This window comes from Girardinichthys multiradiatus, chromosome 2 (genome assembly GCF_021462225.1).
Source record: "Girardinichthys multiradiatus isolate DD_20200921_A chromosome 2, DD_fGirMul_XY1, whole genome shotgun sequence".
Lineage (NCBI taxonomy): Eukaryota > Metazoa > Chordata > Actinopteri > Cyprinodontiformes > Goodeidae > Girardinichthys > Girardinichthys multiradiatus.
The window spans coordinates 28,095,444-28,121,717 of NC_061795.1; the positions used below are offsets into that span (position 1 = coordinate 28,095,444).

The 26,274-nt window shown below is 37.0% G+C and overlaps 1 protein-coding gene across 3 annotated transcripts in view; it reads left to right on the forward strand.

Annotated features, from left to right (window-relative positions):
• Positions 1–8,674: 8,674 nt before the first annotated feature.
• Positions 8,675–26,274, forward strand: part of chd2 (chromodomain helicase DNA binding protein 2) — a 36,504-nt gene continuing 18,904 nt past the window's right edge. Inside the window, exons 1-9 of one of the 3 annotated variants that reach the window (XM_047389732.1) lie at positions 8,675–8,959; positions 10,332–10,391; positions 10,525–10,577; positions 14,861–14,917; positions 16,289–18,034; positions 21,899–22,133; positions 24,615–24,701; positions 24,873–24,934; positions 25,356–25,472. In XM_047389732.1, the coding sequence (XP_047245688.1) occupies positions 17,973–18,034; positions 21,899–22,133; positions 24,615–24,701; positions 24,873–24,934; positions 25,356–25,472 (563 nt within the window). In that variant the 5' untranslated portion in view covers positions 8,675–8,959; positions 10,332–10,391; positions 10,525–10,577; positions 14,861–14,917; positions 16,289–17,972. Of the gene's footprint in view, positions 8,960–10,331; positions 10,392–10,524; positions 10,578–14,857; positions 14,918–16,288; positions 18,035–21,898; positions 22,134–24,614; positions 24,702–24,872; positions 24,935–25,355; positions 25,473–26,274 lie in introns of all 3 variants that reach the window. The other 2 variants (XM_047389724.1, XM_047389741.1) reach the window with 2 other exon arrangements.

The window sequence follows — 26,274 nt, forward strand, 5'->3', positions numbered from 1 at the left end:
AGAGGAGAGTTATGTGGGCTGGTGCTGCCTTCAGGTCGCTCACGTACATCCCAACTCCTGTCTGCTGCCACACGGAGCAGAGTTTTGGCCGATTTAAAGCCTAAAACAATAAATAATAGTGAGAAAATGCAATATTTACACAAAAAAGGAAAAAAAAATATTTAGTGAATGTTTTTAACAAAACATTTGTTGAAATATAATCTGGATTTCTTTCTTATGGATCAAAACGGATACACTAAGCGGTTCAGTTCATGATAAAAATATTTTGTTTAATTCCCTAAAAATGGCAGCAATCCACTAAAAACACAGCTCTGACTCATAAAATATACCTGATAGACATGGGCAAATAGAGATTTTCCTGGTATGATAACCTGGATAAAAATATTATAAAATATCACTAAAATATATAAACAATAGAAATATCCTTTATTGACCCAGTGTGGGGAAATTCAGGTGTATCAGCAGCAAAGTAAAAGGCAAACCAAAGCATGCAGGTAAAGGCAAAATGTAATAAAAGTAACGGAAAAATGTACAACATAAAAAAATACTGTACAGTTATAAAAAGTGTATACAATTATCTAATTGCTTTTCTTTAACCGGCTTACCAACCTGCTTGTAGCTTTCATATTGCAGTTTTAAACCAACAATACTCTATTAATAAGTGTCATAGGTAGCACTCATTCAGTCTTCACACCTTGACTGTTTGTATTTGTTTTTTGGTGACCAGAAATATTTCAGCTTAAATGGTGTTTTGTGCAAGTATGAGAACAATACAGTAACCTTCTTTTAGTGTGCAGCAACAAGTGCTGGAGGGACACCACTGTGTAACTCTATGGTCCATACAGCCAAAAAAAAACCTTGGTCACTCCAGCACTCTGGCATCTTAATAAAAGAACTTTAAATCACAGGTATAGTTTGATGGAAAATTGTAATGGTTTTAAAGCTTTTAAGGGGAACACACAGCTTACTGAAACTCACATGTGGACAGCTTTATGAGTGGCAGTGTTGCTTCAGAACAGAACAGGTTTAAAAAGAATCCCCAGGTGCCACATCTTGGAGAGTCTCTCACATGCCACTCGCAGGACTGTACCAGAAAATTAAAGACGAGAACTCCATTAAGCCAGCTTGGACTTAGATCTTCCGCTAGAGGGCAAAAGACAAATGTAGCATCCAATTCAAATGTTTTTGAGGAGCATACCAACTTTGCTAAAGAGGTAGAGGTCCCAGAAAGGTGTATAAAATATGGTGCATTTTGCTTTATATGGTTAAAATTGTTAAACATTTGCAAATTGGATTTTTCTTTAGAAATTAACTTTACACTAGTGCAAAAAGGACAAACAATATAGTGTAAAACCAGAGGTATATACAAATTAATACCAGTGCTATTATTTGCTGTATGTAACAGGTGTAAGTATACTTTATTCTATCTTCTACAGGAATGATATTTTGGAACTGCCATCATGTTTTTCGAACATTTCTTTGGACAAAGGTAGAAACAAGCTCAATTCATTATTTTCTAACTTTCCCCACTTTAAATTGTCTTTCAAGCTTCAAATGCTCAAACTGTAATAAAACATACATCAGAACTTTGAGACCGTTTTTTTGTCTAGCCCATGTATCTGTAAAAACTTAGAATTTAAACTATTGCCACAATTATTACCCACCTGCAGATAAGAACCTGAAATAGAGCAGTTGTCATATAATTCAGAGCAGTAGGTACTACTGATACAGACCAAGAAATTATTATTTGGCACCTGTGGTGTGTCAAGAGATTTACAATAAATTGATATTTTATTGCAGTAACATAATCTCAAACTAAAAACTTAAAAATATGCCACCTTGAATTTAAGCATATTTATTTTGTGAGGAGAAAAAATGCTATGTAAAACCAAATTGTGTCACTTGCAGCACATTGGTTGCTACCCTTGCTGTCAATGTTTTGTACAGCCCTATTTTACCAGCAGCTCATCAGTTAGTCTTTTCTCATGTGACATTTCATAAAGTAGGAGCATCCAGAGAGAGCAGGCCTTGACCAGGACACTTTGCACAAGGTCTCTAGATTGTCAAGAGTTCAGGGCCCTCTCTTATGCTGTCTTCTATTCAGTAAACTCCACTGATATTTAATAGGATTTAGGTCTGGATGTGAGATAAAGTGTCCAGAGAACAATTCCTGTGTTGCTTTGGCCATATGGTTTGGATTATTATCTTGTTGACCATCCATTTTCTTGTTACTGGTAAAAATCACCAAATTTTTATTGAAAATGTCCAGCCATGTCAAATAGATTGCGATGCCATGCACTCCATAAGAATGTCCAGGGCGTTTGGAAAAAAGAAACAGAAGGGCCCACAGCATCACAGGTCCTGTACCATACGTAACTGTATACTTGAGGTATTTTTCCATATATTTATTCTTTGGATTGTTTCTTGCCAAACAGGACTGATAAGAAAACTTACCTGCCACGCAATCCAAACATACTTGGCATGTAGATCATACCTAATGATTGTTATGGAAACTTGATGAACCCAAGATGTTGCTCTTTGCTGTAGTTGAGTTTTAGATATCTATTTCACTTCCCCTGTCACCTCCCCCTGTCATCCTGTGATGGCAAGATAAATATTGGTCTTCAACCAGCCATAGTTTCTGGTTGCTGAAATAAACAGGCCTTTGTGTGATGTCATATTTATACTTCAGGGAAAGAGAAAGTTGTGGATAACCAGTTATAAGCTCCAACAAACTTTGATCAACTGAAAGAAGTAATTTTATTTGTTACATGTTTGTTTCCCCACTGAATAAGTCTATAGGCTGTATTTTTCACCTTTTTTGAGTGTAACATTAAGCTACCGAAATAAAAATGAATTTATTTTAAAGATTTAACACATCTTTACCAGAGTTTCCAGGATATTTGGTTGCATTTTGTTATTATATACTTTACAGTTTTATCTTTTCTATAAATTATGCCAGCGTCTAAAAATAAACTGCAATTATTAAACAAAACAAAAACTTAGCTTCTGTAATTTATTGATATATTACAATGACTGAACAAAAGTCTCATTGTGGGTTATTTGATCCCCAGTTCAACAGCATAACAAATACATTTAAAGTCTGCTAAAACTCTGCCTAAACTTGAGGTCGGACGGTTTTTACAAATTTCCGACAGCTTCTGAAGGCACCATATAGCTGTCTAACCATGAGCCAGCAGGGGACAACACTGCTTTCCCAGAAGACTTCCAGTTCATAACGGTGACAACCTTTTAATAAATAGATGACCTGAGTCCATTGTTTAAACAGTGTCCAAAATAAAATTTCTCTTTGCTTCTCTCACTTTTCAACAACATTTCTGTTAACTTTAACCTATAATGCATCTGCTTGCTGGATAAGATCTTTTGCTTTGAGGCAAATAACTATGTCATTTTCAGATTTATGTAATGTGCTTCAACGGATTACTTTTATGTACAGAAGCTCATCATTACTGAGTTTAAAAGTCAAAACATTTATGACATAAATAATTGTTTTCTAGCCAAAGCCACCAGATGGCAGTACAAAGATAATAAGCATTTTCCTGAGAATTCAGTATGTTGATGTTGACCTTCCAAATCTTTAATAATAAAATAAATAAATAACTAAAGTTGTAGTTTTCTGAAAAATTTAATATATTTTTTTTAGATTTTAGAACAACACCTCTACATGTGCACAAATCCATCCACAACAGACTCAATAAATATAAAGATTTTCAAACACATTCTTATCAATCAGCATTGCTTGGTTCATTGGTTGACTGTTGCAGTTTAACATTGCATCAAAAGGAAGTTGAAATTTTTTCTAGACCACAACCTTAAAACCAAATATGGTTGCCTTACATTTAAAACTTAGTTAAAGCCTCGGGAAAAAATATTTATTTCCAATTCAGAGGATTTAATCTCCTACAAACACACTATTTTACATGTGGCTACAATGTTTGCAAGTGACAAATGCAAAGATATACATTAATATTCACCTGTAATGCTAGAATTAGTTAGCCTGGTCACTAAGCATTTTAATTAGCAAAGCCCACTTCTTTTCAAATCTGGGATGCGAGAATGGATAGGCTTGTTTACAGATCCGAGTTCTGACTTCCGAGGTAAATAGAAGACTGTCTGCCAGCTCTTCTTCTGATTCACTGTCCTCTTTAATTCTGTGAGTTATCCAAGTTTCTATCACTGCACTTATGTTTGAGTGATTTCCATTTGAGTCAAAGTAAAGTATTAGCCAATGTTGCAGTTGAGGTAATAGTCAATACGTGTAGCATGGTTCGATTTTGTCCAAGAACGTTATGTACGCTGATTCGGCATAACATCATGACCACCTACATTTGAAGTAAATGATGATTATCTCTTCATCCCCCGACCTGTCAGTGGGTGGGTTATGTAAGGCAGCAAGTGAGAACTGTGCCCTCAAAGCTGCAATGACAGGCAAGTGTGGGGATTTGAGGGATTTGACTGAGCATTTCTAAAACTGCAGTGCTCCTTTCATTAGTGTGTGGCCTGGCCCCTTAAACCAAAAAATAGTTCAACAGTTGTTCAAGGGGCACAACCACAAATTTGAGTTGTTCACTGCACCTCCAAAGTTCCCAGATCACAATCTAATAGAGTCTGATCCATGTAGGCTCTACCTCACAGCTTACAGAACCTTATAGGGATCATCTGCATTGATCTTGGTGCCAGGACCCACAGCACAGATTCAGGGGTATAGAAAAGTCCAAACCTCAAAGTGTCAGGGCTGTTTTGGCAGGAAGAGGGGGACCAACACACTAATAGGCAGGTGGTCACAATGTTATGCCTGATCATAATTTGTAGCTGACGGTGTCTTGCCATGTTCAGATGAGTTGGCCTGAACTCGGGTTGTAACAGTATTGATCCTGTCGCATTGTTTTTATTTAGTCTTGTTAGAAAGCTTCAGTTAAACTTTACTCATTACATTAAACAACACAGAAGTTTTCATTTTGTTCATTTTGACACTTGATACTCTTGTTTTCAATCACACAGTTTTGATATATGATTTTAAAACTTGTTTTATCTGAAGATGTTTGTGATGCTTTATAGAAGACATTACACATGCAAGGTACGAGTCAGACACAGGTCACTTATTCTTTTGAAAGGGCAACAAATGTGCAGGGTAAGACAACCTAGCTAAAGGCCCAACAATGCAAACCTGCCTGTAGTCTTTAGTGTTTGCAGTAGGCAAGGCTCACCCTTTTACAGCACAGCTCAGAGCATCAGCTGAAATAAAATGGTTGCATTTCCATCATCCTTTTCAGGAAAAAAAAAATGGTTTCCTTGTAAGTGGTAGCATGTGCTGCTAAGTCATGTGAGTACTAAAGTTTTGACACTTTTGTGGAAAATATCAGTTTAAGTCTATACTTCTCTGAAAAACTACTCCTACATGACTATAAAAGCTGTATCATCTGCACCAGAGAAAAATGTGTTCATCCAGATACATCCAGCAACACAAAAATGCAACAAAATGCCCCACAGAACCCATAACAACCCTGGATTAAAATCAAAGATGTGTTCCTAAGAGGGAACATTGTTATGCTATTACCTATTTCAAGCTTAAATCTGTAAAATAATAATTTTAGATTTCAATGCTCTTGCAGACAAGTTGATGAGACCTAAAGTCACTTTACACATCCAGGCCCTCGGTTAATATGTACTGTGCTCATATTACTAGTGGTGTCAGGGTTTGGACTGGTTTTTACCAGGGCTCTGCTGTTGCTAGGCTTAGGATCTTTTTAAAGAAATCTTCCACCAAGAGGAGCATGCGCTCTGTTGCACGATGCTCTCATTGGCCAGCGATGGGGGAGGAGTACATTCCAGGGGCCTTCATAGACGGCTGAACAAAGGCTGCACTGACTGATCAGCCAAAGTTTGGCGTCATTCTTTTTCTTTTCCATAGGACTGCAGAGACTTTCTTGCTGAAGGCTAAGACTGATGAAGTCTGTCATGACACAAGACAGAGTTTATTTTAGGGGAGTTTTGTTTTTCCTTAAATGAACACAACTCTAATTCTACTTTCACAGATTATATACCTGCAAATATGAACCTAGCATTTGAGACAACAGCATTAAAAATTTCTCTACATAAAATGCTGATGCTGTATCCTCTTCCGCGTGATTGGCATCGACAAGCTTACGTCCACTCTGGTTACAGTGGTATTTCAAGATTATCCAGGTCATGTGTTGCACATGTAAACATCTCAGTCAGCTTCCAGGAAGTGATCCTTTGCTGGTACTACACTGGTTTCGAAGTCTGCATGGGGGCAAAACTATACAAATAGAGACTATAAAATGAGGCCAGGGAACACCTGATTCAGGCTTGTTAAAATTTCAGCTTGGACAGTTTATGCTGTCATGAGACTGAGCAATAAACTATAACCACAAACCGGAATAGTGGCATGGAAAATAATAATAAAATCCCAAAGCAAATGATGGCTAAGTGCCAAAGTAAATCAGGGTTGATGCCTGATTTCTTTTAAAGAAACGAGTAGAAAATACACTTCGTTTGCCATAAAAACAGTTGAATATGGTGCATATTACATGGGTTACATGAAGAGACAAATATCAATGTTAAGGTGGATATCTTCATTTGAAAAACTTCCTGGGGCACCTCATAGTAAAAGGTGTATTCTGAACACTGTTAACCGATGTCTGTGCTGCCACACATATGGAAAACATTATCCTGTAATAATTACTTAGAATTTGAATGAGTCACTGATCAGAAGCATAGATAAGTGAGAAACCTGGTGACAACAACTATTCTCCCTTTAACACCGATAACACCAAGGAGATGTTTATGGCCAAGAGAAAATGTAGGCACAGCAGCTTAACAACCAGAGAGCTGAAATAAGAAGGACCAACAGTTTTTAAAAGAGAGTAAGGAATATTGTTCTGAACATGCAACTTCTCAAACAACCCAAAACATTTCACTCCTGCATCATTTAGAGATTCCTGACTAAGTAAATCACTGTGTTGAACTGAAGCTCACTACCAAAGACAACAACCATCTGCATGGAGTAATCTGGACTGTCCAAATCCTGGACCTCAAAGGACAGTCATTGTATGGCTATTAAAGGACGGCCAGTCCAACACTTTTTTTTCTTTTATTTAGCCAAACAAATACATTGAAAATTTGTTGTTGTTTGCCCCTAGTTCAGCTCAAACAACAGGCTTGGTCAGCCCAGCTGATCAACCCCAACCAGCTTTCAACCAAATGTAGACATTTAGTATTCAAATTTATGTAGATGCCATCTCACCTTTCACTTTTAAACACAATTTCATGTTCAGGTGGAAGGGGGTGTCATCTTTTAATTTCTATTAAATTAAACTTTGCACATTGAGACTGTACAAAACCACATTCAGCAGGTGCAAATGGGCTCTGAGTTACCCCCTCCTTTCCCAATTCTTACTAAATTTCATATAAACCCATCACAATTTCATCTCTTCCTACTTCCATGTCATTCTTTTAAACGTAATTGGGTTTAAACGTAAACAGTGGGTTTGTGAGTTTTAATCTATTTTCATGAATTATGATGATGAAAGATAATAATTCAATTGGACATTATTATCTGAAAACCTGAATTAAATTCTTCTAACGTTTATTTTAGTTATTATCCCTTTTTGGGGCACTGACTTATATGAAACATGAGAGATTATTACCTGTAGGCAAATCAAAATAAGTAAGCAACCTTCTGTTGATACATATCATTGAAATGAGGAAAACCTTGAGTCTCAGTCCAGAAGAGTGAGAGTTGGCAATCTTGTGTAAATGCACTGAATATGATTGAGTTAATAGGTTTACTGAATACAGATTTTAATTAATTTGCCAAATTATTGCATTGGTCATGTTTTAAAAACACAATTAGTACAACATTTAGACTTATATTCTTTTGACAATATCAACACTCTAATAAAGCTATCCTTGTGGAAAAAAAATCACCTTTGCTCCTCTACCTGTTTTGAAGAGCTGACCATTAACTAGTAGTTTGTCATTTTTGTGTTATAAAATGGATGACTTGGAATTCAAATTTACATTGATTTTATTTTATTGTATAAAATAGTAAAAACAAATCACTGGCAAAGAGAAAGGAAAATTGCTCAAATATGTTGTCCCACATATTTTTTTGCCACCAAACAAATATGGATGAACAAGGACACATAAAACAAACTTAATCAAAAATTATAAGTATTGTCTTTTTCATGGCATGTGATCAGGATCCCTATAAACATACCCAGCCATATATGGGTGGTGATGTCACGGGGTGAAGTATTTACTTTGCTAGTAGGTGTCTGAAAATGGTCCAATTTTGCAGGTAATTTATTGTTTACAAAGCTACATTCGAAAAGAAAATCAAACCAAATTAAAATTTCTGGCTCTCAGTTTGTGACCAATAAATTTTAATGCAGTGTTTTTTATTCACTTGTTTTTAATTGTTTATTTTCTTTATTGGCTTTAATGAGAAAATCAAATTACTTAAAAGATAAACTAAGATAAATAAAGCCTAATTTCTGCGTACTGGGGCCTTGTGAAAAGATTATTTGACAAAAGAACACCATTTTGTCGTTATAGCTTCCTATTTTGTTTGGACTGGTGTTTTTTTTAAAAAGCTGAAACGTGTCTATGGTCTTTTAACAGTAGTTTTTTTGGTCTTTCTCTGGTTACTTGGGTTGCCCCAGCTAGCTGGATGAGGCTGTAGAGGAAGTGGAGTTTGGCTTACGTTGGAGGGAAAGTGGGCAGAGCCGTTGAAGGATATGATCGCAGGGAGAGGCGGAGAGGAGGGCAGACACAGCAGAGGAACGAGGCGCGAAGGATGGTCAAGATGAAGGCGACGGCGCGGCTAAAAGACCGACTAAAACGACACAAATTGTCCCTTAATGCGACAGTGATTACGGCAGACGACGGGGGGTAGCCACGGGCGATGAAATGGGTAAGAAAATGCCAGAAATCCTCCTTTTATTAGCCGAAAAATATGAATCAGGCGCGCATGGCAATATGGTGGAAAGAACGACAGTTAGGCGCAGTGTTGTAAAAATGGCCATGATGTGTTGTCTGCGAAGAATGGAGAAAACCCTTTACCTAGTATAAAAAGCTTACAATTATGTTTTAGTTTACACAATTTGCATGTTTGCTATCTGTGTTTTGAGCTAACTCGGTTCATGTGTGGACAAGTATATTTATTCTTGAAGTATTTGGAGTTATTTTAACCTACGCATTTAAAATTTGCTTTGTCCTTGAGAGGGCAAAATGCCCTTCTCTGGTTTTACTCGATAAAAAATGGCACAATTACCTTCATCTTTCGTTTTTTAACGTTGGATTGAGATCAGTTGACACCAACATATCAGCCTTAAGCACATTTTTGTTTATTTTCAGTTTATTCCGTTTTTGAGCTTTTTCATCGGGTTAAAAATGACCAAACAAATATAAATAAAGTCATTTTTCAGTGTAATCATTTTACAGAGGGTGCAGATACAGTTTGTAGCAGATTTTTTAATAAAAGGGTTTTTATAATATTTTGTCAGTTTTAGAAATAGTAACAGATTGTGAAAAGTTGTGAAAATGTTAAAAAATTACTTTTGACTATAATTCCTCAGTTTTGGACCCCACACATTACTGTATTTGACTTGATTGTCAAGTAAAGGTTCTTTATGTTATAAAAGCTCAGATATATGTCGAAATACAAAATAGGGTGTTGGCTTTTAACCCTTTGAGGTACTGAATATAGAAATAATATGTATATTTACATAAACTTTTCTCCTATAGGTACATTACTTTAATACCTGTATAGAAATGATTTCTAACTTCAAATTCTAACTAAACTTATGATAATTTGAAGAAAATCTAATTGATACATAAAAAATAAAGAAATACAGTTATCTTAATTTCTCTCTCATGTGGAGGGATGTTGAGACATTTGCTTTTAAAGACAAACACTGCAATAGATGATATCAAGTCTTAAATTAACTGTTTGAATCAGGCAATACTTTTAAATTTAAAGGATTAGTACCACCCGGCACATAGACAAAATGTCGACTGTAGGCTGTTCTGAAATGGATGACACGGTTTCAGAGAGATTTACTTGTATTTTGAACCACCAAGGCACTCAAAAATCAAACATTTTGATTGACTAAATATGCAAATACTGACTCACTATTTAATGAACCATTTCCCAGTTAAATTTTATTTTAGGTTGGCACTGTGAAAAACACCTCATTATTTACTGGTTTTATTGGAAACAGTAGTTAGGACTTTGCAAATTTGGATTGTAAGACTAATCGTAATTATGCTTTGTTTTTTTGCAGTGATTCCCTTTGATGTTTCGCAGAGGGCATCAAAAAAGATTGTTTCGAGGATTCAGAATGGTATGTTTTATTTTTAGTAGTTCAGTCTGTACTTTGTAGTCAGCGGTTTCTTTGTCTTTACTGCTATATATACGTGTAACCAATAGGGTGTGCTGTTGTCTCTTTTCTGAATCGTTATGTTTCTGTTTTAAAGGTTAGCCGCCATGAATTGAAAAACTTGAAGTATTCATTCTGCAATGGAAATCTGTAAGTATTATTTTTAACACAGATTGAAAAATGTCGTTAGACGATCAAATAAATGTTATTTGTGTTATATGTTAAATACCATCTCCTGACTTTACTTTGGTTCAGAACGAAATGTAAAATGTATTAAACGAGTACTTAAAAGTTATGTATGTAATGACAAAGTACCTAATGGTGATAGGCTCATGTACTGGCTAGCTCGACACTAGGTTTCCTTGAATACAACTATGTTATCACATTGGTATTTGTATTACAAATCATAAGTTTTGCCTGCTTTTGACAGAAAAAACTGCAACATCATATAAATAGTCCCATCATACAGTTCCACGATATAAAACACAATTCGCAAACTAGAACCAACATTTACAACTCTCTTGGTAACTCGTAGAACACCATGAGGCATGTCTTGTGACGATTTGCAACTAGCATACAGATCCAGCAAATGACAGAGGTACCCTTGATTATAATATAGCGATGCCCCCCACTTCACAACTACTGGCAAACACCGCTATTGCCAATTTTCCATTCACGGTTTCAACACCTCAAGGCTCAGCTCAACTTCGCTCAGTCTTGCTCTACTTCGCGCAAAAACTGTTGTGTTCAAATTGACTCAATGACGGCTGGAGTTATGTCTTGAAGCCCCACCTCCAGTCGTCAGCGTCGTGCGCTGTGCTGCTAATAACCCATACCGTTTTATGGTTCGGTGTGAGCCTTCCATACATGAGATAAGTTTCATAAGTACAAACATGCAAAGTAAAATAAACACTCACTGTGCCATACACTATATCCTTCAAAGGTAATTTCGAACCACCTAAACGGCTTTCGGTTTAACCCTCCTCGGGTATTGTGGTCCCGGATATTTTTGTAGTCGGGTTTTTCAAGCTTTTTCCGTCACTGCGGTGTGCTGTAAAAACCGTGCCTTGTCGTTCTCTCCATTACCTTGGTGAACACTTTCTCATGCCACTGACATACGACTGACCACGCTCATGGCCAATCAGTGAACAGCAGTCTGTTCACATCACATTTCAGCCTTGACCAGCCCCGATGGGACCTACTACTGAGTAGGTACCAAGAAAGCCTGTACCTGGTTGGAAAAGCCAGTAAAGGGAACAGGCTGAGTGGAGTGGAGCCTGACAAAGTAGAGCCCACGAAAAAGGGGCATATGTGACTACCTTCCTTGGCGGCTCCAAAGCATAACAATGGCGGGTCAACCCCAGTACCCGATTCCATATCAAATATTACATCTGATCTGATGGAACAACTTTCACATTTCAAATGGTCGATAATGTCTTCCAAATGGCTAGCTTGTTACATACCTATATTAATTATAATCAAGCTTAAATTTTTAACTCGTATTTTAGGTAACAAATAAACTAGTGTAACATTTATTTACATTTAACACAATTCCATTTCACAACACACTGAGAGGCTTTACTATACATGATACTTTTTATTTTTTACTAAGACTCTCACCTTAACATACATCAGCCGTTGTGTAGCATGAAATCCCTTTCCACACAATTTCACTCTATAATTGGACCCCCACTACGCTGCTGATGTTTACTTTGGCCTATCCATCTTTATCTAACAGTGTTGCTTTTACACCATGACATAATATGCATTCACTTAGCAAGTCCTCTTAGCTAAACCTTCTCAGTGACATTAGTACTCTTGTCAAACACATTTGCTCATTTCACTATTATTCAATAGTGGCTGCAAATACATGCCCCTTTTTAAGCTACCTGTAGTTGTTCATCACGATAATCATACTAATCAAACCAACCCCTCTTTTGACTACAAACAGTCATTGTGACTGAATCAACGCAGGTACTGTAGCTTCCTTGATTGGATCGGAGCACTATAACTCCCAACGCCCTGTTGCACCTACTCACCACCTCCGTTCTGTGGCTACCGCCTTTACGAACTCAAATGCATAGCAATGAGGGAATACCTACAATACCTAAATCTGTTTCGGTCATCTCACACATTACTCAGGGGTAGGAAGAGTGTGACCACCCCCTAGTGGTGACTTCAAAGTCCCAACAACTTGCGGTCGCCATTTTGTTCTTTGCATCAAAACACGGCCATATTTATCATGTAGCACAAACTGAGTTGAGGTTGACCATTTTCCAATCATACTTCCTGTTCTAAAATGAAACAAATGTCATTTCATACATGACAACACTTGTGTGTAGTGTTTTAGCAACCTGATAATAACACACTGATACTTGCCTCCGGGTATTGTTCTCTTCACTTCACCTGTTATGTACACAGTAATCATCATAGTACAAATGGTTTTGGAAAATACTCATATTTGTTAATTGCAATTTAGTAAACATTACGTTTTGGGCCTAAAACTAATATACCTTCCAAATATTATCTGTCATAATTGCATTCTGTGTTTATAAACAGATCGACCTGTGTTGTTGGAAAGTGAAGATATTAAACATGTCAAACCTGTGTTTCATCAAATGGCCATTGGGATATGAATACTAGGTTCCAAAGAAGTTGTTACCTATGTTTACAAAAGAGAAGTTTTCCTACTACTTATAGTTTGTAATCAATTCAATTAACAAATTACTACTACTTTTATTCCCTAGTGGAATATTGGTGAATTCAATTTGTCTTCAAGAGCAGTGGTTGTAATTTCCCAAAGAAAATGAGACCCTCCTTGTAAAAGCCCATGTGTGATTAACAATACCGCTTCATAAACATACTCAACGTTTTAGTTCTCAAGTTTCAGAGTGCTTTAATAACATTTACTAGCTTGCTCCAAGTATTTGCGTACAACGATATGTTGTTGTGCCCAGTAAACGGGCACAATGTCAAACATCAAAACAAGGTCTAACACAAAAAACCGATACTTTTCACTGCAGTGAAATTAGCCCAATCCTATCTTATGACAACATGCAATATGTGATCATGTGTGTCAATATCTCTATTGATGACTTGTTATAAATAAATAACTAGTTTTAATGTCTTTCTAATAGAAAACATTCATAGACACCTAGCAATGAGTTGTCTACCCAGCTAATGGGAAAAAAATATTTATATTCTCCCAAAACAAGGATCTATTGAAAAAGTTGCTTCTGGTTGACTTTTTGCAATTAAACAACTTGGTTGTAGTTTCTTTATGACTACCACCTTACCACTTCTATACGTTCTAAAACTATTACTGTCAGCAAATACATTAAATGATTAGAAAAGCTTTAGTCCATAGTACAGAAATATTTAGCTAACATTAACTTCTTGGAGCTCTTCACGATTTGCATAATACATACAATACTACTGAAATGATGATAAATTTGCAATATACAGTGTAGTGTAGCCCTACCTAGTCCATAGTTCACATATAAATTTTTTTTAATCCCTCTGCTCTGTTGAACATTTTCTTTTAATCCATGCTATTTTTAATAACTGTACAGTATTGTTTTCTTATGTTGTAAATTTACTGTACAGTCTGTTCTTTTTTTGTTTTAGTTTTGATTTATTTATTTTTTTTACTTTTGTGTATATCTGCTTGTTCCAATTGACTTTGACTTTGCTGCTGGTACACCTGAATTTTCCCACTGTGGGACAATAAAGGATGACAAAAACCTTTGGTGTGCCTTGGACTTTTGCTATAACGGCACAAAATAAAGGCTCTTGTAAAACATACTGGCTTCATCCACCATTTGGACACAAAAATGGCATAGTGATTATGCCTTGGAGTTATATCTGGAAAACTAGAGATTTACATAGAGTGAGAAACACAAAGCCATTTTGTGTTATTGAATCCTTTTTGCATTGATTGCTCAAAGCTTAAGGTAAAAACAACTTTAAGATTAAGCATTTCTTTTCTTCTTCTTTTTTTTTTTTTTTTTTGTAGTGTTAGCAGTAATTTAATCAGATGTAAAATGTTTATGCCTCTCGGCCCCAAAATGCAACAGTTACTTTTAATTGCTCACAAAACTTTTGTAGACCTTGCAATGCAGAGTATAAATAACGGATAGAACCAGTTGGCAACTAGTTGCATTTTCAAGTTAAACAATGGATCCAATGGATCTTCTACGTTCATGTATTACATGGCAGTCCAACAGCACACCTCACAGTTGTTTCTGCGTTAGCTTATTTCTAAAAACTGTTAGCTAAAGGCAGGTAAAGACTGTGGTTTAAAATAGGTTTGAAATAAATTCATTATCTGCATATTTACCACAGGCTTTGTCCTTTTTGTTGAGTTTTTATAATGTAAAGTTAAAACAAGAAATGTTGTAGACCTCATTAATTATTTTTCTGTTCTACAGCAGATACACAGGAGACTTGTGAAAAGATGTTCCTATTCTGAAGAGTAAGAAGACAACTCTGTAAGTTTCTGCCATTGAAATGTTAAGAAAATGTATTTACTTTTTTACAAGTAATGCGAAAAAAGGTTTAAATACTTTTTTATCCTGATAACGAGATTGAGGAAATCCCGCCCCATTATATAATATTTTTTTTGCTCACATTGAGTTTTAGTCCTAAAAGCTCGCCAAAGAAGTACCTACAGTATGAGCAGTTGTGCTTCATTAGTAGCACATGCTTAATGCAACTATTGTAACTGACTTAACTTTTGATGATAGTTAATGAATGCTTTTTTTTTTTATCTTGGGTGTTGATTGTGTTGCCTCCTGCTGGCACTTGTAAGGAAAACCTAAATTTTTCCACAAGGTGCCGTTATTATTTTGTTTTATTGTCCAGAAGTTATTTACCTCACGGACAAACCCTGAGTACACACATTTAAGTTTTTTAACATGTCTTTGCTTTAAAAGCAACATCATATTCTTCCTTATGTTGAAGCATACATACATTAGGTTACCACAGTCAGAATAAGAGCTTTATCAAGATGTGAGCATGCTAATCTGATGTTGGGTCGGAATTTGCGTCTTCGAAAGCTATCTATTAAAACAGTAGATTTTGTTTTGTTTATAATGTGCGTTGTTTGCTAATCTGCTGTTTTTTTTTTTTTTTTTTTATGTTTGGTCTAATTGTAGTCTGGTTACAACTGTTGTTCAACCAACTTTTTTTTTGCCAAATAAATTTTTCTTTTTCTTTTTTTGGACTTTACATATATGCCTTTGCCCCCCCCTGGTGGCCAGTTAAAAACGTTTTTGTTATTTTGCTTCTACCAAAGCTTGTTAAGTTTTAGGTCAAGCTTTTTTCTAATTACTTCAGAGGAAGTGCGCAGAACTTCTCATGGCCCACGCAATGTAGCAAAATTAACCGTGAGACACCATCTTGTTGCATTATTGTTTAAATTAATGCTAAGAAGCCCCAAGTGCAAGTCTTTCTTAACTATTTTGTTAGTTTTTACAACATTTTATATTATACTGGAAATTAAAACATCTGCTAACATTTATTCAAGAAGGAATCTGAATACGTTGAACTACAAACTCTACAAAACCAAATTTTGTTATTCAGCACATTGTCATACTGACTGTTAATTACAGTTTATGACATTAGATTTTCCAGATAAAATCTTACTTTATAGGTTTACATTTTATTGCAAAACACTTACATTTCAAATGACTTGTGCTTTCGTACAGTTCTTGCTAACTCGATCGAAAGCTAGCCAAGTGTGTAATCTGTTTTAGTGTAGTTTAATCATGCGTTTTCTCACTGCTAGTCAGTAAATCACATCTCATTTCCGGTACAATGTGGGCTTACAATTCTCCTTTTGTTTGTTTTATCCTATCAAGACCCCAATCAACTGGATATTGCTGCAGTGGAGACAGCGTTGTTTAACGCGAAGATGGCAAGTGATTTGGCAGTTAGCCAAATATTGACAAGATGAAACCCTATTTCTAACTGGACTTTGCCAATGGATTTTATTTTTTATATATTTCTTTTAATACCACAACATGAACATTGGATCGTCGATACTGGCTGAGAAAATCAGCCTTTGTACATTTAAATTTCAAATGTTGTTTTAAATAAAGTGTGTCCTTGTATGTACATACATCACTGGCCTTGTTTCATTAGCTGAACACCTGGAAAATGAGAAGTTTACACTCGGAAGCAGATTGAGGTGTTGTTTTAGTAAGGTGGCTTTAAGGTGGCTCGCTTTTCTTTTGTGTTTAATAATGGTGGGTTTATCGTCTGTCTTTCCAAAGCTATGGTGTTTAATGAATGAATAACTTTGAATGATGCAGTTTATTTTCAAAGGTTACCCATTAATTAAAAAACGGGTATAATCAATCAAAACGCTTTGTTCTGAACTCAAATGGTTTCCAAGGCACAGCCTGAAAGACATTATAAAAATGGCTACTACTTGTCCTTCTTCCTGCTTGAGCAGGAAGTGATGTAATTGCTGCAAAATATATCGTTTTTACAGTCTAACTATGATAACCGTTTGGTAATTGTGAAAAAATGTTTCATTTTTGGACTTGTTTAGTAGGGTATAAATGATATGCTAGTTTATATAAAGTAAAATTTAAACATTAAAAGGGGTGGGACTTGGACATCACCTGAGTGTGGGGTAAATGGAAATAACGTCAATCAAAGGCAAAGCTTTCAGAGCAGGGAAGGAGCTCTAGATGGCGGCTGAGCCTTGGGAAGGCTGCCCTAGGTTTTGTCGGACCGATTCTCTTGCTCGTCTTCGATCGATGCTGCTTTTTTCCGTGTAAAACTGTAGTCTATGTTCACGCGGTCGCTTTTTAGTGAGATTTTGTCCGTTTCGTGGCTTTTTTGTGCTGTTTTTTGAGAGCTGGAGAAGCCGTCTGTGTTGGCCGTGTGCTTGTCGTTGTTTTCCCATACTGGGCTCCGGCAGCCATGGCGCGCCTCCATTTTTAGTGTGCTGCTGCTCTTTGCCTCTGTCGCTCTGGCAGGCACTGCAGACTTTAAAGGCCTGAAAGCTTTTCGAAACAGACTCGTTTTTGTTATTTATAAAGTAATCATTTTTACCGTTTATTTTTTATCCAAGTCGGATAAATATTTAAACTGCGACAAGGCGAAAAAAAGAGAAACGAATTGATGTCTTGTTGGTTAGCACATTTCCTCACGTTGATTTGATTTGTTTACATTTTGAAAGAAATAATTTACCGATTTTCTCATCTGTAAATATTCTTTTTTTTATTGCTTCATGCGATGACGCAGTTAAAATTCACGGCATGCGGCTGGATCTGTGAACTATTTTGAAGGATATGCGCTTCAGATTTGACTTGTAACATCACCTACCATTATTGTTAGCTTTAACTGAAATTCGCAATGTAAGTTATAATTTTCAAATCCATCGATTTATTATTTTTCCCAATCGTGTCGCACCGTCTGGGTTTTATCAGCCACCTGAGAAAAGGACTTGAATGGTAGTTCATGCTTCCTTCAACTTTTTGACAGTAAATACCAGGACAAATCATCACCTCATCGAGCTTTCAGGACACTACCATGATGAAGAATAAAAATAAAAAACAAGAGGACGAAGGATCGACTCAGAGCAACGCTTCAAGGTATGATCCATTACACTTTGCTCTGTATTTTTCCCCCGAATGTGGTTTGTTTACCTTTTCAAGCATGGTTGATCACCTGTGTTGCATTTGCAATGTTGATTTTAAAGAAGTACCCCAGTGTCATGAATGACCTTGCTTTTGTTTAATAGCCACACCCTGATTTTCCTGCCATTTTTTACTCTCAGTACTAAGGTTTTTAGGCCTGTGATCAGACATCATTGCCCTTAAGATGTAGATGTTGGATTTGTCCTGTACCTTGTTGTAAATGAATTTATGTAATTTATGTGTAATATGACCTTGTCTTAAAAGTCGGCACTGCAATGCACCACTTTATAAATATTTAGATTACATTTATTTCACCAACCTTCCTTTTCTGTTTTGCATATAAACAGAGATTTATATCCAGTAGTTCGGATGCCAGTACTGGTTATTTATTTTTACAAGGCTCTACTTACGTTTGTATCAGTGTGCTTTCTTTTTAACTCTACATTTTTAACTAATTTAATAGCTTCAGAGGTTCAAGTTTGAATATGTACATTATTGTTGTACTGATAAGATGCTTTACTGAACAGTATTCATCTTCATTCTTGTGGATAAGAAAGTTGTACAACTTATTTCCTCTACTCTGTTTCTGTCAGTGTTGACAATATTTGACATTAAACCTCAGCCTTACATTTGTGTCCAGTCAGATGTGATTTTTACCCTCAGTATAAATTGAGTTTTTTTGTAATGCCATTTTTCCCTTTTATGCTGTGATCATTTACAGTTATTGTGCTTAGATGACGTGTCAAATATTCAACAAGGATTATATTTTAAAATAGAAATGCCTTTGCATACAAGATTGTCTGCAGCTTTTCCTGTGATATTCTGTATAATATATTTTGAGGTTAGTTTCAGTTTAAAGCATTTCTTCTGCAAATGTTTTGGAGCTCTGTAGCTACACAATGTTTTGTTTTCTAGTAAATTGTACCATCATATCAGCCTATAAACCTTGTATGGTGACATTGTTTCTTTTCTTTGCAAAAGTCTTTCTGTCTAGATTGTCACAAAGTCTTGAAAGAAGTAAAGACGTACTTGGATGAATAAAGCTCTTGTCATATATCGTTGCACTGTGTCAGGACAATGCAGTAATGTTGGTCAAACTTTATCATCCATTTAAGAGATATTTTTTTTTCCTTTTACACAGATGTTGTCTCCCAACTTACTATTTTTGTCATAAGGCTAACAGACCCTTTCTGAGATTAAACAACCCAGTTGGATTCAGTATACTTGGTTTTAGATGAAGACGCAACACATTTGTAATCCAAATGCAGCTAATTACTCTCAGCATTTCACTATACAGTGCAGCAAGTTACATCACCCCTGTAGTCTTATACGTGATCTTCAGGCAGCCATTTTAGTGTTTTTAAGATGAGAGTAAAATGGTGTCCTGTGATTACAGCTCAATATTTTTCCACATTTCTAGATCACCACAGTGAGCAGTCTGAGCAACTGAGGCAATACCAGAACATTTTATGAATTTGTGTAGTAAATATACAATATGACGAGCACAATTTACAAATACTCTTGAGTCACAAAATGGCCCTTGCTTTGTGTGGCTAGTTTGCTAGTCTGTATTAAAACTGAGGCTCAAAACTACACAGGAGGAACCGGAATTGCCCTGGCCTTAAAGGAGCCTGTGTGCAGCTCTCTTATTGGCTTGACGTCACCCCAGCAGCTCACTAGCCAATAGTAATTCAAGAAGAAGGACATGTCCCACCCTCTACAGATGGCTCTTAAAGGGGCAGTAGCAGCTCAGACGTTGTCTGAAGCATTTTGATCACTTTTTATAGCAGCACCATATTGTTGTAGTATTTTTGTATCGAATTATTTTCTAGGTTTTTTTTCTTATTGATCCCCTCTAGTAATTTTGTTTGATTAAAAAATGTTATGAACATGGATCGTATATAGAAAGCATGAATTCTTTCAAAATTGGGACTATATTTTAAATGATATTCAAAGTGAGCTTACACACACATTTTCACATTTATGTGGCAGAAGCTTGTTTTTTTTTTTTAATCTATCCTCACATTAATTCTGTTGAAGAATCAGATTTATTCACATTAAATGAAGCCAATAGCGACACCACGTGTACAAAAGAGGTACTGAAAGCAGGGAAAGGTGGCATACAAGGCCAAGCATTTTTCAGCATATCCCTTGCATAATTGCTAATTCACATTCAATTAATGATCATGCAACAACTACTACACCTTTTATTCTCTATAAGTCTTACTCCTGTGTTTACTGATTAGGGTTTTATGATTAAGGAGACCTGAAATACAGAAGCGGAATGATTGTTGCCATTTTCAAAAAGGTTTACAGTTTTCTTTTATTATCAAATACTGCATTAAAAGAGTTCTTGATCCACCTAAATGCCTAAATAAAAGCACTTTTAAGTGTTCCAAGGAGGAAGACATGCGGCAAATGTCGCCAGGGCTGGGACTCGAACCTGGGACAGCCGCGTCGAGGACTGAAGCATCTGTTTATGGGTTGTGTGCTTAACCCCCTACGACACCAGCGCCATGCCCCTCATCCATACATTTTCAATAGGATTAAAAGCAGAGCCATTTGAGAAGCTTAATGGTTTCCTTATCAATTCTAAAACTAGTTTTGAAGCGTGTTAGTGGTTATTGTCCTGCTAGAACTCAGGAAACATCCGATAGGGTATAAGTTTCAACAGTCTAGGGGTTTAGTTTAGGTGAAGTAAAATAATTTAGTAGTCCACCGGATTCATTGTTCAGTTCACTTTGTGCAATCCACCAGTAGTTCTGGCACTAAAACACCCCGCTGCATGATGCTGTCCCCACCATGGTTTTTGGTTGGTGTTGTTTCAAATGTGTTTGAAAGCCACGTTTTGATTCTTTACATTCTTATTGTAGCTCAATCTTTTCCATAAAACGTCTCAAGACAGCAGTTGGCTTGACCATGAGGGCACCTACGTGTTTCAGTCGACCTTGAAGTTGTCAGATTTAGAGCTGGGGTTTGTTTCTCGGTCAGCATTCTCTCAGTTCACAGAGATGTAAAGTGCTTCTCTGCAGGCGGACCGACTAGAGGTTCAGCAGTTTGCAGTTTTTGATAGGCTGGAGCCCTGGGTGTTTCTGAGTTGTTGGCGAACATCCTGACCTATTTCCTGTCATCTGAGGCAGACGGTTTGGGCCCAACATGACGGAAGATCCCAAACACAGATCGAAACTGGTTTTGGGTTAGATAAAAACCACATGGCACCTTTGGAGAAGCACTTTTCCGCACCCTGCTGGAATATATATGGTCTGTGCTTAAAACATGTCTGTGCCAGGATCTTTAAATAAACTCGTCTGTTTTTGATAAGATATATTGCTAAACATCCAGTCAGATAAAAAAAAAAAAAAATGTGCGCGGTTTCTCTGCACCTGCTGGTGGGCATTTATCCGTATAAGCACGGGTGTGTATATAATTGAGCCTGCATGCATAATTTTGACCTTGTGGGTATTGAAGAAAGTCAACAGTCAGTTCCAACCTTTCCATCCTAATCATGCTTTGTTGAAGTTTTTTGTATGATAATTTAACACTGAAACAAGAATGGTTCAAATACATAATTAGGGACTAAAATCTATGACATGCTTCCATGATTAATGTGTGTGATCTTTACACCGGCAGCGTAAGTTGGACAGGTGTTAGAAATCGTAAGAGGAGGCTTGATTAATTACCCAGTCTATTAGTTTGCAGAAGGTTTCTCTTTGAGGGAATGCATGTAAGTTAAGTTCACTCTGATCCAGCTTGTATGAAAAACATCCTAACATTTGCATTACACAATCAAAAGAATCGATGTATTTTATTTTTCTATAGCAATTCAGCTTCAGAGGAGTCCAACCGTTCTGCCTCAGAGTCGGGAAGTCAGTCAGAAAGCGAGCAAGGCAAAGTGAGGCGGAGATCGCACAACTCCGAGTCAAACAGCTCGTCTGAGTCGGAGAGTCGGTCCGAGTCCGAGAGTGAGTCTGCAGAGTCCAAATTGCTGCAAGCCACTTCAGAGACTAAAGACAAGCCAGTCAGGAAGAAGGAGCGCCTGGCTGATGTGAAGAAGGTAAAGGTCGCCAGATTATGACTCCTGGTGGCTGGTTTAGTGCTTCTGAACTACAGATAACAGATCCAGCTTTCAAGGAATGAAGCTTGACCTCACTTACAGGTCCTTCTCAAAATATTAGCATATTGTGATAAAGTTCATTATTTTCCATAATGTCATGATGAAAATTTAACATTCATATATTTTAGATTCATTGCACACTAACTGAAATATTTCAGGTCTTTTATTGTCTTAATATGGGTGATTTTGGCATACAGCTCATGAAAACCCAAAATTCCTATCTCACAAAATTAGCATATCATTAAAAGGGTCTCTAAACGAGCTATGAACCTAATCATCTGAATCAACGAGTTAACTCTAAACACCTGCAAAAGATTCCTGAGGCCTTTAAAACTCCCAGCCTGGTTCATCACTCAAAACCCCAATCATGGGTAAGACTGCCGACCTGACTGCTGTCCAGAAGGCCACTATTGACACCCTCAAGCAAGAGGGTAAGACACAGAAAGAAATTTCTGAATGAATAGGTTGTTCCCAGAGTGCTTTATCAAGGCACCTCAGTGGGAAGTCTGTGGGAAGGAAAAAGTGTGGCAGAAAACGTTTGAACCAGAAACAGTGGCAGAAGCGCCTGACCTGGGCTACAGAGAAGCAGCACTGGACTGTTGCTCAGTGGTCCAAAGTACTTTTTTCAGATGAAAGCAAATTCTGCATGTCATTCGGAAATCAAGGTGCCAGAGTCTGGAGGAAGACTGGGGAGAAGGAAATGCCAAAATGCCAGAAGTCCAGTGTCAAGTACCCAGAGTCAGTGATGGTCTGGGGTGCCGTGTCAGCTGCTGGTGTTGGTCCACTGTGTTTTATCAAGGGCAGGGTCAATGCAGCTAGCTATCAGGAGAGTTTGGAGCACTTCATGCTTCCATCTGCTGAAAAGCTTTATGGAGATGAAGATTTCATTTTTCAGCACGACCTGGCACCTGCTCACAGTGCCAAAACCACTGGTAAATGGTTTACTGACCATGGTATCACTGTGCTCAATTGGCCTGCCAACTCTCCTGACCTGAACCCCATAGAGAATCTGTGGGATATTGTGAAGAGAACGTTGAGAGACTCAAGACCCAACACTCTGGATGAGCTAAAGGCCGCTATCGAAGCATCCTGGGCCTCCATAAGACCTCAGCAGTGCCACAGGCTGATTGCCTCCATGCCACGCCGCATTGAAGCAGTCATTTCTGCAAAAGGATTCCCGACCAAGTATTGAGTGCATAACTGTACATGATTATTTGAAGGTTGATGTTTTTTGTATTAAAAACACTTTTCTTTTATTGGTCGGATGAAATATGCTAATTTTGTGAGATAGGAATTTTGGGTTTTCATGAGCTGTATGCCAAAATCATCCGTATTAAGACAATAAAAGACCTGAAATATTTCAGTTAGTGTGCAATGAATCTAAAATATATGAATGTTAAATTTTCATCATTACATTATGGAAAATAATGAACTTTATCACAATATGCTAATATTTTGAGAAGGACCTGTAGATTAGATAGTTGGGCTCTTAATACAATCAAGGTTTGACATGCAGGACTCTTTTGCTCCAACTGTTACACAGGAACAGTTGACTTTTAAGATGCTTTTGTGAGTTGCACTGGAAACATGTTTAGGTTGATTGAACAAGGTTGGTCTAAATATGTTGGAACATTTAATAGAGGAAAAAGGTAGGGAGTTTATCTCTTACAACAGGATGAGACATTAGCATCGCTCTTTTTAGGTTCTTATCCGAGTACAGATGAAATGATGCAGCTGTTATTGAGGCATGGAAATAGTTTTTTTTTTATGTTTATTGGCAAATATAATACTTTACACTAAAAGAGAAAAGCTTAATTTTTGCAAATGTTTTCAAGCCCAAAGTTAGAAAACACTTAAAAAGGTGCCTTTAAAATTAATAGTAAATTATAGTTGATCATACAGATAACCTTGGCAATAATAAGCTGCAAACAATATCAAAACTACAAATAATAGTAAACAACTTTTATATCTAAAAACCATCCAGATTTTAATTTTTGGTTTATCGGCAGAATCAGACGAACATCTTGGCCCCATCTTTTGTCTATAATTGGGTTATTTTTATATAACCTACTGCTAATTTTAATTAACTGATTCATTCAAAGACCAATTGAGATACAGTAGATTTGGACCAGTCTGGACTTTTTTAAAATGTTTCATTTGAATACATCCTTAGTAATGGAAACAAGAACATTATGGCATTTTCCTTTTATTTTTAAACATTGTTTTTGGTTGTAGAACTATTAAATAACGCATTAAGGTATGGCCGATCCTTGGGAAATGTCAGATTTGTTATTTCCTAAATTGTCATAAATTTTAAGGTCCTATAAGCCATCCATCAAATCTGCAGAAAATAAAAAGTGTAGAAAGGCATTTGATGTTCCATCGCATTGCTGCCTTCAAGCATCAGACTTGTGGTTACAGATGTGGGAAGAACACCCAGATGTGTACGGCGTCAGGAGGTCGAATCGCAGCAGACAGGAGCCGGCTCGTCTCAACATCGGAGCTGAGGTAAGCCGATGTGAAAGAGGCTGAGGACGGAACAATGGAATCTGAAAGGCGATACTTCTTTAGTCTACTCTTCAGCTCACAATCATCTGTCACTTGTGCCATCTAGTGGACATTTTGTACATTAATTCCTTTTAGATGCATCGTTTACTGACTTGTCTGCTCCTTTTACAGGGCAGCAGCGATTCTGAAAGCGAGAGCCCTAGAAGAAAATCTTCCAGAGCAAAGAAAAAGGAGTAAGTAGAAATGTCTGGAATATGTTTTGTGTTTCTTCGATATTCTGCCATAACCATATTATTTTAAAACATATTTTGCCAGTGAGATTTTTTAACATTTCATCCATATAGCATTCTTTTGCTTTCATGTCTGCGTCATTCCCTAGCCAATGTGAGTCCATATTGTGAATCTTGTGACGTAAATGCTTACTTTATATAAATGGGTATCTGTTTGTCTCAGAATGGGCTTGATTTGTGCCTATCAGCCAGGTTATGTTCTACATTTAGGACAAATTTGATTGGCCGAATCAGCGGCTCATCCCTGATTGAATTCGGTCACGCTGAGCACCTTGTGGCTGCCATTTAAATATAATTTGGACTGCGAGCATAAAAAGTTGTGACGGGCCTTGAGGGTGAACTTGTGGCGTTTCTTTGTTATAAGAAATATCTGGAAAGATGATGACTCAATTGATGAAGAGGAGGAGGAGGAGACATCCGACAGTTCAGACAGTGAGCAGGAAGAGAAAAAAGTTAGATCCAGACGACTTCCTGCTAGAAGGTAAGAGTATAACAAAGCCTGGCTATCAGACAGCTACCCAATGATTATCTCCATTCTTTGTTTTTTAAACATTTTTAATAATAATCAGACTGCCGCAGCCTGACGTATAGTGTGTTCTAAAATTGTTCACACCCCAACTACAAGCCACAATGTATTTTATTGAGATTTTAAATGAAATATCTACACTGTAATTGTGAAAGGCGATGGAAAATTCTGTTGCTACATTTTTTTAAAATAAATAAATTGCATAAAGGTGTGGCATGTATTGGGATTCAGCACCTTTTACTCAGATACCCCTAAATAAAACCCAGTGGAACCAGTTGTCTCCAACAGTCACCTAATTGAATACAGTCCATGTGTATATGTTAATCCCAGTATAAATCCAGCTGTTCTGTGAAGCCCCCAAGAGGTTTCTTGGAGAACCTTGATGAACAAACAGCATTGTGAAGACCAGGGAACCAGGGTTATAAAGCAGTATCCCAAGTTTTGGACATCTCACAGAGCATTAGTTGTTGCATCATATAAAAATGGAAACTCAAGGAAAAACTTCGTACTGTACCTATCAACTCATGCATCGATCCACAGCTCAGATGGGAGAATCTGTCGACCGGACCACTTTAAATCCTGTACTACAAAAGCAAGACTTAATGGAAGCCGATGTCGAAAGACGTAAGGTGTGCTACAAACACGTAGAGGACACAAAACATGTGGAAAGGATGTGTTCTTGTCACTTTGAGTTCGGAGCTGAGGTTTGCCTACCATCAGGGGAGTGGCTCTAAACACAACCAGAGCAACAGGTGTA